Genomic DNA, 12,139 nt, shown 5'->3' on the forward strand with positions numbered 1-12,139 from the left:
CATCTTCTAACGGATGCAAATCCTGTTGTTTCTTTTTTTTCTTTTTTTCTTTTTTTTTCTTCACCAGGTTAGCAGTGATGTTGTTGTTGTGCTTCTGCTTCGCTGGAGTCGTTTTATCTGCACGACGAGCTTCACTAAAAGCAATGTCACCCTTTGAGTCAATACCAACTTTTTGAAGCATCTCTTGAGCAAAACTCTCGCCGTAAGAAATCATCTCATGGTGTCTTGGCTCAGTCAAGACTTTTCATCATCAAATCACTTCCCTTTCCATTTTATAGTCAAAGTTAGGAAGCTGTGACAGCGTTTGAAGCCTCAGCCAGAGTTTCTCCCCCCCCCCACTTTCTCTCTCCGCTCGGCCTCAATGTCATCCACACATGGCCGCACACATCTTTGTTCCTTTCAAGGCAGCTATTGAATATGGTAGTGCCTTAGTGTGCAACACTGGCTAATTGCTGGAAGCATGAATATTCATCTTTGGTGTGGGAAGGCGACTTGCATTTGGAGCAAAGGAGAGCAACTTGGAAAGAGGAAACAGACCCCACATACTTGTGGAAAACTGTGTGTAAGGACAACTTTCATGTGTTAATGTTGCAACATCTCGCACACAAAATGTTTTCAGACTCAGACATGTTTTTACATTTTAATTTAGAACCACAGAGCTCAATGTATATGTGGCTAGAACAAAATACTTGACATAAAAATATGAATGTGTGTATTTTTATGTGTCCGTCTTTAATGAATTTCCTCTAGTAAAATCGAGTGCCGCTGCTTGCCTCCAGAGGTTACATAATTGGAGAAAAAAAAAAAAAGTACAATGTGTGCAATTTAATTTCTGTATAAATACAGCTGTTATTGAACATTATTGAAAAACGACATCATGAATAACCAGGAACACAGCAAGCAGAAAGTTTCACTGCACAATCATCTGCACAAGTTTTGGCAGTAAGAAGACGGCCATAAGAAGTTCTGTTTACGGTTTATCCCAACAGATAACAGTAAATGTGTGGCAGTATGCAAAACATGAGATTAATTCTAAACTTTTTTACAACCTCTTCAAAAGTCATGTAAAGCAAAGGCATTTTAGCCAAAAGGACAATTAATTAGTCATCATCTAACCCAGGAGGGTCAGGCTTGCAGAATTAAACAGGTTTACATGAAAATGTCACAATTTGCACAGAAACTTAAAGACTGCAACAAAAGAGTTCATTTGGGGTTTAGTTACTCTTTCACAAATATTTGCAGACTGTTTGCGTGGCAACCAACTGCATTGTCTCTTTCTTCATGCATTAAGTAAAGAAAAAAAAAAATCCTCAAACGATGTTTCAACAAAATTCTCATCTCTCAAAAGAATCTGAAGACTCAAGCCCCTAACTGTACACACACACACACACACACACAGACGCACGCACACACACACAGTTCTCGTGCCATTTACAAGCTACTGGTGTGAGTCACTACAATCCCAAACAATGGCCTTCTTTGTGTTGTTGGGTTTCTGAACATGGCCTCATCAAGTAATATCCTCCCCAAAGGCCTTCGTCAGACACCAGTCCTCTGTGTGTGTTTGTGTGTGTTGATCTGTTTACATTCACATATTACTGGTTCACTGCCAATCTCGTTAGCAAACACATTAGCACAGAGTGACATCAACATACATAATAAGCAGCTGGTTGCATCAGTCTAGACTGCCATTTCACTGGGATAGATGCAGCTAATCAGTCAGTTGTAAGTGGCTTCAAGATGAATTTCCCACAATTTATCAAACTCTGGTTGAGTGAGGAAATACTGAAGTTAACAAGCACATAATGTAGTGTTTAAGCATGGGCTACTGTTAAAAACTGAGTAAGATAAAAGAGGAGGCACTATTTAAATTTATTATTTTTCTCGCTAATATTAATTAACCAAGCCCATTAGGCACTCCCTCTCTTCATTTAGATTTATGAGCACTCTGATATTTTTTATTTTATTTTTTTTTGTAGCTTTTGCGTCTACTTGCTGCAAAGCTTCTGGGAGTGCTCATGTGTCCACACCCCAGACATGCAGACTTTTAACCAAGGAGATGGTCATTGTTATGGAAATGTTAATAGATCTGGTGCAGCGGGTACAGGCGTACAGTCACCGGGAGGGGAGGGGCCGGGGTGGAACGGTGGAGGGGGTGTAGTCATGTAGGTATATGGCACTCAATTACAAGAGTTCAAACTATTAGAGCACCTTTTCTCAGCACAGGAATGAGCTCTCACAGCGTATGATTAACAATATGGCTCGTCATGCGCTGCTGCGCGCTGCGTGTCGGTGGCCTCATTCACACTCTGGCACATTTTATGAAGGAAAAAGTTCCGACAACTATCGGAGTACTTGAAGTAGCTCAAGACTTTCCAAATTTGACAGCAATTAAACAAATAAAAGCATATGAATGCAGTTCCCCCTACACTTTAAATACTGCTTAAACAATTTCTTCTGCTTTTCTTATCTCCCTCTGCAACAATTCAGCAAAAATAATTTGCTGTTAGGCATGTGTCTTGGTCAAAAATCACCCTTTTCAAGCCTCATCTTGTCTGTGATGTAATGTTGGAAGATGGGGGGAAAAAAAATCCTGAGTATTCTAATAATTCCTTCAGAAACATGATAGGAGATTCAGAAAGTCTCTGTCTTTACTCAAGGGAAAGCGTTTCACATTTTTCTTCCTCTTATTCTCTTAATTACGTTTCCTGCTTTCCCCCTCACCTCCCTTTTTTCCTTTCAAGTATCATTCTCTTGTGATTTTTCACATTTTCTTTAAATGCTTTGTGTGTTTATGTGCCTCGTCAGAGAAGTATGCTCAGACACTTGTCTTGTGCTTGATGCTATCGGCCTTAATGGAAGCCCGGCTGCCGCTAGATAGCTCCGTCTTTCTCTCATCTTTCTGTTTTCACTCGACCGTCTTCTCCCAGAGGATGATGCGATAGAGCAGAATGATATGCTTAGGCAAGGGGGTGAGATGGATAGGGAGGTTAATGGTGTCTCTCTTCCCCCTACTCGCTTTTCTTCTCAATCACCATCAAGCGGACATACACTGTTCCTCCTGTTGCTCGACAGTGATTGGTGCGGAAGGATGTGGCTCTGACTGATGGTGGTGGAACAAGGCCAATCAAAGCTGGCATGGCCTGTGGAAATGCTCCAAATGGCACACAGTTTGGAGTCTCGTGCCTTAACCAGACGCCACGCTGGGTAGAACAATTACCAGTTGGTCATGCATGGCGAATCGGGGACTTGTTTTGAATTTGGATCAAATTTGCTTTCGGATTCATACACGCTACCACTCGTCGGATCCAGTTATGAAGTAGCAAATAGGAGAAATTAGACGGGCGCGTCTTCCTCCTGTGTTAAAGATTATAGAAGGAAATGACTTGTCTTGAATTCAACAGTAAATCATTTGCCATCTTCTTTCGAGGTTTCACTCTTCGTTCAGGCAATTCTAACGATTTGTTGGTTCGTAAGAGCTCTTCTGCATATCTCTTTATTTTCTGATTGTTTCCCTAAGGTTCACACATTATTCACTATGTAGACTTAAAGCATCATCATGATCCTCTCCATGTGTCTTTATCAGGGATGGGCCGATAACTGATGGCAAATCATTTCAAGAATTTAAAGAAATGGCTTAAACATTGCTAAAAACTGAAAACCAATGTTTCTACTGCCCTGAAAGAAAGTGAAAAACATGTAGCCTGTTGTAAATTAAAGCCATTAGATCATGTCATAGTTGTTTTTATAATTTTGTGCTAATTCCATCATTCCTCAAGGAAAATCGATTGTCTTTGTTTGCTATGGTGGTTTTTAGTGACGCATGAAACATCAAGCTGCGGTCCATCAGTCACATGTACTTGAAACTTCCTCAACTTTCATCACATCTCCTTAAACCATATTCATCCCTACTCAGCCACATCAGGCATGTCTCTGTTACAGTTGCCTATGAGAGTTGATCAGGAAAAGCAGGATTCACCTACTCTTTCCTTGATTCTTCTTCTACTCAGCTTACCTCAGCTGTTGTGTATCGTGGAGGCTCGCCTGGCAGTGCTAATGGAAATGCCAGCTTTGTGGCTCCTCACTCCTCACCAGGTCCATTTACTAAAGTGACAGAGTCATTTACCAAGCAGACGGCTGCTCGCATTCTCACTTAATTAGAAGACCTCTAGGCCTAGATACCTCAGCTGACCACAGTTACCTTTTTCCTCATTTCCTTCTTTGTTACAGTCCCTCTATTCTAGTTTCTTGTTTTCTGTATTTTTTTTCCTCCTAAACCTATATCATTCTTTGTCTTTGTCCAAGTTTTTCTCAGACAGATTATAATGAACAGTGGCTGCACACAGGCTGAGAGTATATTGACCTATAGCTGGAGATTAGTTTACTTTGGAGGAGGTAATAGAAAAGTCCATGCGAGGAGGATGGTGATGAAGAGGGATGCGTTTTTGTAACCACTCTGTTGTCGCCTCTGTTATTGCAAATAATTTTAGCTTTGAACAATAAAAGCAAAAATTGTAAGGAGCATGATGTTTGCTTAGTGTTGTTTTTAATTGTTGCAGCTTAATTACTGAAAATGAGTCCAATGCTTTCCAAATGTTTTTAATAAGAAGGAGGCACAGTCTAAAGGTGCATCCAGTCATGGGTTTCATCTGCTTATCAGCTTGTTTTGATTGCACAATGTGCATTTATACATTCTACATACACGTTTTCTTGGTCTGACTTTTGAGGAATCTGAATTATAATTATTTTTTTTTTTTCGTCCTCGAACTCGCAATCTCCACACGCTCAGATATACACACTCAAACAAATAGGTTGCTTGATCCGCCTCTTATTTGTGTTGGAATTCTAATCAAAGCAGTATTTCAGATGAGAGCAAGACAAAGGCAGCTGTTAAAAATCCAGCAAGATAATAAAGAGAGATAAATTATATTGAGGGAAAAACGTAGAGAAGAACTGTGCTCAAGCAGTGATATGAGACGCATAAAGATGGCAAGGACAGGAGGAAAGGCTGGTAGGTGTAAATACTGGAGGAAGGGAGTTGTCGGATATCACAGCTATCACTGAGGATACTATTTTGTTCCACTGTGAGACATAAAGGCCTAATTTGATAAAACAGGCCTGCAGAAAATGACAGTTGAATTGTAGCAGCAATCTTTCAGCAAGCTCAACATGACAGAAGGCGATTTTCAGTGGCACACCGGATAATGTCATGTTATTTTCCCTCGCGTTTGTCCCACAGGTTCGTTGTAGCCGTGCCTTCGCCCTCTCTCTGTTTGGAGCAGTTTGGGCCGAATTCTGCCTGTCGTGTTTGCCTCCCAGCTTATCTGAAATCAGTCAACACATCAAGCCCAGCCTAGCCTACCATTGATCTCCTAAGCCCCTTACAATCCACTCAATGCACACATGCTAACCCAGTCTTTGATATGACCCCCCGCTTGGACGTATACGCTCACACATCCGCGCGCGCTGGCTCTCAGCAGGTAGTCCGGTGCTGGTAGAAGTGTCTTGCTAATAACAGGGATACCTTGTGTTCAGCCATGTTTTTTTTGTGTTTTTTATACCGCACCTCAGGGGTAGCTGGATGAATGTACTTCCGCTTAGTTGTAATGAACCGCTGTTGGCAAGAAGCATAAAGAACCACAGCTCCCACTGGCGCTACATTTGCAGCCTAGGAAGCTGTGTGATCTCAGCTCCTCTGTCATCCTGGGGCGTTTAGTGGCTATATGGAAAGAAATTGATTTGTTTTTACCATCTGCTTGAATTAATCCAGGAGAAGTTGTAAACTGATTGATGGTTATTGATTTAATAAAGGTGTGGTTAATGTAGCTTCACCGAATAGAGGCCCCTGAGAAGCGATGGTGATGCTTGTTTCCTAGCACCATCCCACAGGCTGACGCTTGAAACACGAGTTCATCAGGGTTAGGAGAAACAAATGTGTTTATCCATCTGCACTGGTTATTTAGTTGAAGAACGGCATATAATTTTGAGTTTCACGATTACTCAAAAGATAGATTTTCCAAGTTTGAAACTTCAAAGCTTCCCAGAAAAGTCTCTTAAAGTTGGTATTTAGATTGGGGAAAGTTAGAGGTTTCTCACAATTTCTGAATACAAACTTTTTGCCATATCTCAGCAAAGTTTTGTCCCATCATCATCCCATCATGATCCATTAAAAGTTTTGGGATGTGTTGCAAACATTTTGTTCTTGGAAGATTGTGAAGCTGCAGACCGAGAGAAGGATCTAACTGGAAATATGAAGCTTCCACTTCTCCTTCCAGAAGCGTGTTAAACTGGGTGTCCTTTGCAGTTTCTTGTGTGTTTTGGTCATTATGTCTAAATAAATGCACAAAATTTTAGAAGGAAAAACAAGTACTTTTAGAATGTATGAAGCTGGCTAGACTTGGACATCTAATCCAAAAAAAGCATGTCCTTTTGTTTAGAAAAATAAATTAAAAGAATATGTATGTGAAATTAAATCTTTAATATAATTGCTGGCCAACTTTTTGCAGGTTCTGTGTTTTATTTATAACAGTAATAAAAATATTGCCATAGGTCTAACAAGCAAATCATGCAGGTTTTGTAATGTTACTGTAAAATAGTTCAGTTGGGTTCAATGTCGTTCCCAGATTCAGGTTCTGACTTCAGAGATAACCCAGCACTGATTATCACCAGTGGGCGTTCCTGCTTCACTGCTGTCCACTGCATGATGATTCATTTTTTTTTTTGCTAACTGGAAATAATTGATGCCTCATTTTTGTCGTCGTAACACTAAAAGGAGCTGCAGCGTTACCGCCGTAAGGCTCAGTTTAAAGAAACAAAGCAAAATGCTTTACTTTAAATGAAAGGTGTTCACTTATGATAAAGCAGATCCACAGACAACCGCCTTCTCCTTTTCTACTGTACGATGGACTCCCTCAGTGTTTGAATAAAAGGGGGGAGAAAAAGACCCTACAACAAGGCTGATCCTTTTATGTCTTTAGATTTTACAACCAATGAAAAGCTGCGTTGAAAGCTTTACAGTTCCTCTGGGTCTTGGGAAGGGGGGTGACCATTGCAAAGCCTTTTAGCTGGATGTTAAAAGGCAGGTGATGGCTCTCTGTAAAAACAGATCGGAGAGGAAAGGTGGAAAGTTTATTGTGCAAAGATGTCGTGGTTTAGCGACATGGTTAGGAGGAGGGGCGGGAAAGGAGGACGGAGTTCCAGCAGCGGCTGCTGTTGTAAATAAAGTCACTGCTAGAGAAGGGAGATGGTGGGTCTGGTTTATAAGGTCATTTAAAGGAGTAATGTGGCGCGCTGTCTGGAATTGGCTTTCATTAAAAGAGCCATCGGGAGACACGAGAAGTGGGGGGAAAGTGAAAATTTGTGTCTGTGGTTAGACGACATTCCCTACACACACACACACACACACGCTCATTCACATGCGTACAAATTTTGTGTGTCCTCTTGGAGCTTGTGCTTCCCCCACTCCCAGTATTTTATATCCCCGCTGGGAAAAGCAACAGTGATGGGTTTGCCCACCACATGAACAACTTTGTGGCACCACCACTAAATAGCACACCAAGTCTTCACCATTATGAGCTCAGGAACAATTGTGAATGACAGACAATCACTATTACAACACAGGCCAGTGATAAGATTATGGCAGCCTACCAAGGACTCATCCCGTTAGCATGATTTATGTAAACCATTGTCCTTAATAACAGACAAAAGGATTTATGGGGAAGGAAGTGGGAATGGGATGATTCCATGGTGATATTGGGAACATACATTTTCACCCTGTCTCTCCGTTTTCTTTTTTTTTTTTTTTCTTTTTGGTGAAATCATAAAGTCAATGAACGGGGTCCCATGGGATGTCCTCTCGCTCTCAGCCTTCTATCTATCATCTGTTCGCTTGTGCAAGCTCCTTCTCCACATCTGTCCGCCGTATGTAATCAAAGACACCCATGCACTTAATTCTGTCTCCCTTTTTATCACCCCTTTAAGATGAGAACCTCGCTCCGGTTCAGCTTGACAGTAACGCATAGCCGGACGTCGGCCACCGTATTCCATCTACTCAGTAAAATGTCCTTGCCAATTCACCCTGTGTGTGTCTTCAATTACACTTTTCCTCCACTCATCCATCGCGCCTGCACTTCCAGGAGATGACCTCCTTCTTCTCTCTTCCCTTCCAGCTCCCTTCAATGCTCATTTGCATCATTTCATCTGTCTTTCTCTCTGGGCTCAAAGCCAGCCAGAAAGCTACTGTAGTGGGTTCTACTTTATTGACTTGAAACTGAGGGAGTGGCTGCTTGTTTCTGGCTATATAATAAATGAATGGGATGGTCAGAGAGGGATGATGATGGCGGGGAAACAGACAGAGGATGGAGGGAAAAGAAGTGGCCTGATAAAGAAATCTGGAAGCGATGGCTTGTTTTCTGTGTGATGTGCAGAGGTGGAAATTCAAATTGTCCTTCTGGTACAAATGACTTGTGATTTCACCGATTTTCACACAGATAGTTTTTTCAGACCCATATTTGTGTAATACTTGCTCTTGGTTACAGAACCATTTTTACTTTGGATGGTTATTTTTCATTTAGTAAAAGAGCTGTAATGTGAAAAAGATGTAACCACATAGTAGATATTTTTACCAGAGGCCACTCTGGGTCTGTTTGGCTCTTAAACGATTCATATCCTTGTTTCTCTCCAGAAATTTACCATTTATTTTCCTAGAATTGAGGAGTTGGCTGATTTCCTCTTTGTTTGGTGGCAAATACAGAAATATTCTAGCGTTTTCATGTTAAATTTAACACGTAAAAATAAAGAACTACAGAAATGCATTAAGCAACAGCATGTATAGTGACGTATAGTGTTGGATTCAAAACCAATACAGTTTGTCTTATGTTTTTTTTTTAATAGAAACAAAATTTTCAAGAAAATTCTAAATTTGCATTGGCCCTATAAAAACCCGATTGGTTCATCTTTTTTTTTATTTTACCCACATGTTGCCACCTTGTCCCGTTACACTTTAATTTTCTACCTGTAAACAAACATGTATTTAAACCCGTGTCCTCACCATGGCATGCCTGTAGATTTCTTGTAGAATCACCAAGATAAACATTCTCAAAAAAAAAAAAAAATCATATCTTTTTTAAAAAGAGTTGTATTTGCATCTTATTTCTATTGAATGTGGCTCCTGTTGGGGCCTTTATGACACATGATGACGCCTGATCAAACCAAAGTATCTCAGATTTACCTGCTGCTGACTGATGATTATCTTTATAAATTTACTTGTATTTGTCCGGTTCCATCTTCGAACCATGGTGCTTAGTCCTTTAAGTTACAATCCAAACCAACAAACGAGTCTCGTCATGTTTATGGAAAAGTCCCAGGTCCAGTTAAAGAGCTTGAAACTGCATTCCTTCGTCCACCTGGGTTCTGTCCTGCAGCTAATGACAAACCCGTTTCTCTTCCATACATCCATCACTGTCTCTCTTCCTCATCACTGCTTCGTGGGAAAACCTGAAAACAGGTAACACTAACATAGTGTTACCTTATGTTAGTAACTCTTTGATCATTATACTTATATGTGTGGAAAGATTTTACAAAATAGTGTTTAATTTTGCTAATCACTAATCAGCTGTGGTCTGTTATTTAAAGTTTATACGTACGAACAATTGGCACCTAACATTTACATAGCTGTTTTTCCAAATTCATAAATTTCATACAGTAACACTACTATGCCTTTAAACAGCACCCAAACAAAAACACTGCTTCCTTGTTTCTGAACAAAGGGAAATTAAAAAGGAAAAAAAAAAAAACAGAATGTTGGGAACAGAACTGACTCCGGTTATGATGTGTTCCAGTAATTACATGCAACTATAAGCGCCATTTAAATCTCCAGCCATTATTGAGGAGACGTGCTTTATGTCCCAGAGATTAACCTACGAAACATCTGTATCAACCCCAGACCAAAGGCAAAACAAAGGAAAAATAGCTTTTTTCTTTTTTTATGCAACATCTCAATGTCTGGTTTCATCTGTGTGTGTTCATTCACATGATGAAACGCGAGTCGGGCGGCATCTCAGAATTTGGGTTCGTCAGTGAAGAAAAGTTAAATGCAGCGTTGACACTTGCAACACTTGTGTGCGTTCCAAAACCCCATGCCCATTTTTTTTTTTTTTTTTGCACACCGGCTCTACGAACATATGCTAGCAATCTGTCCGTCACACGTTGAAACACACTCGATCTCCTGTGAATATCTTGAAACACACAAGCACACTGTAAGGCCCGGTGGGGCGATGTTGTGAACCATCTGTCATCAGCTTTAACTGAAGTGGAGGGGCTAAACTCGCACACTTGATCTTGCTTCGTAGGTAACATCTGTAGCCTATCACCAGGTTGGTGCAACCGGGGTGGTGGTGATGTGTTGGGGTGATTACACACATGCTCACGCACACACACACACACACACACACACACACACACACACACACACACACACAGAGTCGTGTCACATTGATGCAACAAGGCCCTGCTGAGCAGGCTTTGCAGACCTGAGAGTCTACTCTCTGAAATGTCCTTCTCCTCCACCTCCTGTTGCTGTTCTGAGGTCAGCCGTCAATCAGGTGCTGTCGCCACAGCCACCTGTCAGGTGTCCCAGCATGCTTTGCAAGTCTTCAGCTATTGCATGCTTGACTGAAGGCTGTCACACACAGCTGAACCCGGAGTCGCTGGCCAGAACACACACACACACACACACACACCGATTTCTCACGAGAGAAAACGCCTCGGCACAAACGCACACTGACTATTGGCAGAGCAGATATTTGAAACTGAATGTGTGCAGCTTGACTTTGCTGTATATTTTTCCTTTGATTATGGTGACACTGATCCTTTTTCTTAAGATCTCTGTCTCTGGTTTTTGTTTCTCCGCAGGTGGTGAGAGTTCCAGTGGAGAGCTGCGAGCAGTACACTACTTGTGGGGAGTGCTTGGGCTCCAGAGACCCTCACTGTGGCTGGTGTGTTCTCCACAACGTGTAAGTTCTTCACACACACATTTCCACATATTTCTGCGATGTTATATTTTAGAATGGCACCATATTTCCTGTAACTTGCGTCAACAAAAAGTAAGAATCAGAGGAACTCCTTTTTATGTCCCTCTACAACTTAAATGGTAATTAATTTCATCACACGCAGAAGGAATGAGTTATCTTTGAATAAATTGTGTTAGTTCTAAATAACTAGTCTCTACTTTTCGACCTAATTCTACTTGGCATATTTCAGTCTGTCTTTCAGTGATTGATCATTTTTGTCATAGTTATTATCACTATAATTGACTTTTTTTTTTTTTTTTTGCAATTTACAGAGTGTGTGTTTGTCGAAGCATCAGCTCTGTAAATAAATGTTAGCTCTTGCACTTGACTTTATTTAGACCCTTAGTAGACATAAACTTACATTTGGTAGCTACTGCCTGCTCATGCATACTCTACATGTTTATTAATACTTTGTCAGACAGACTATTGTGTTTAATGTTAAGTGTTATTTTACTTTGCATTCTCTTTGAAGCATTGTTTCCTAAAACAATTAAAATTTGGTTACAACAACAAAAAAATATATTTGGCAAATTTCAGTTCATTGACTTCACCATAGGACAAATATGTTAACAGAAATGCAGACGGAGGAGGTAGTATTTCAGTTTTAGCATCAGCAGATGAGAGTGAAAAAGCAAAACCTTGTTGGGAACCTTAACAAGGGAAATATCTCTAACAAACTCAACCACCTGCTCTAGTTTAAGTCAAACTAAACCTTTTCTCATAGTTAGGATAATCAGATATATAAAGAAAAGTATAAATGTCATTCATTTATTTCACCTCCTGATTACGCTGAGAAAGTTGTATTTCAGCCAGAAGGAATATTTTTATGTTGTTATAATCCTGCGTTAATGTAGAAAATGTCTTAACACACAGGGATTTTTTTCCCACAAGTTTTGTAAAGGTTTTATGTTTTTGATTGGTTAAACTCAGTTTTCCAGCTTCTGGTTCAAACACTGTTTGCCTTCGTCTGCGATGAGTCTAATCAATAGCTAGTTAAGCCCCCCACCTCCCAGCTTGACAGTGGTCTCCAACAGGTGGTCTGCAGCTGCTTGTCACATTATGCCTGTGAA

At 40.6% G+C, this 12,139-nt stretch overlaps 1 protein-coding gene across 5 annotated transcripts in view; it reads left to right on the forward strand.

Annotated features, from left to right (window-relative positions):
- LOC106954950 (plexin-A1) overlaps positions 1 to 12,139 on the forward strand; it is a 219,277-nt gene that overhangs the window by 97,704 nt on the left and 109,434 nt on the right. For all 5 annotated transcript variants that reach the window (XM_015044802.1, XM_015044805.1, XM_015044804.1 and 2 more), the window contains exon 5: positions 10,912 to 11,012. In XM_015044802.1, the coding sequence (XP_014900288.1) occupies positions 10,912 to 11,012 (101 nt within the window). The remainder of the gene's footprint in view (positions 1 to 10,911; positions 11,013 to 12,139) is intronic.

This window comes from Poecilia latipinna, unplaced genomic scaffold, assembly GCF_001443285.1.
Source record: "Poecilia latipinna isolate Pla-1442-1.1 unplaced genomic scaffold, P_latipinna-1.0 Scaffold692, whole genome shotgun sequence".
Taxonomy (NCBI): domain Eukaryota; kingdom Metazoa; phylum Chordata; class Actinopteri; order Cyprinodontiformes; family Poeciliidae; genus Poecilia; species Poecilia latipinna.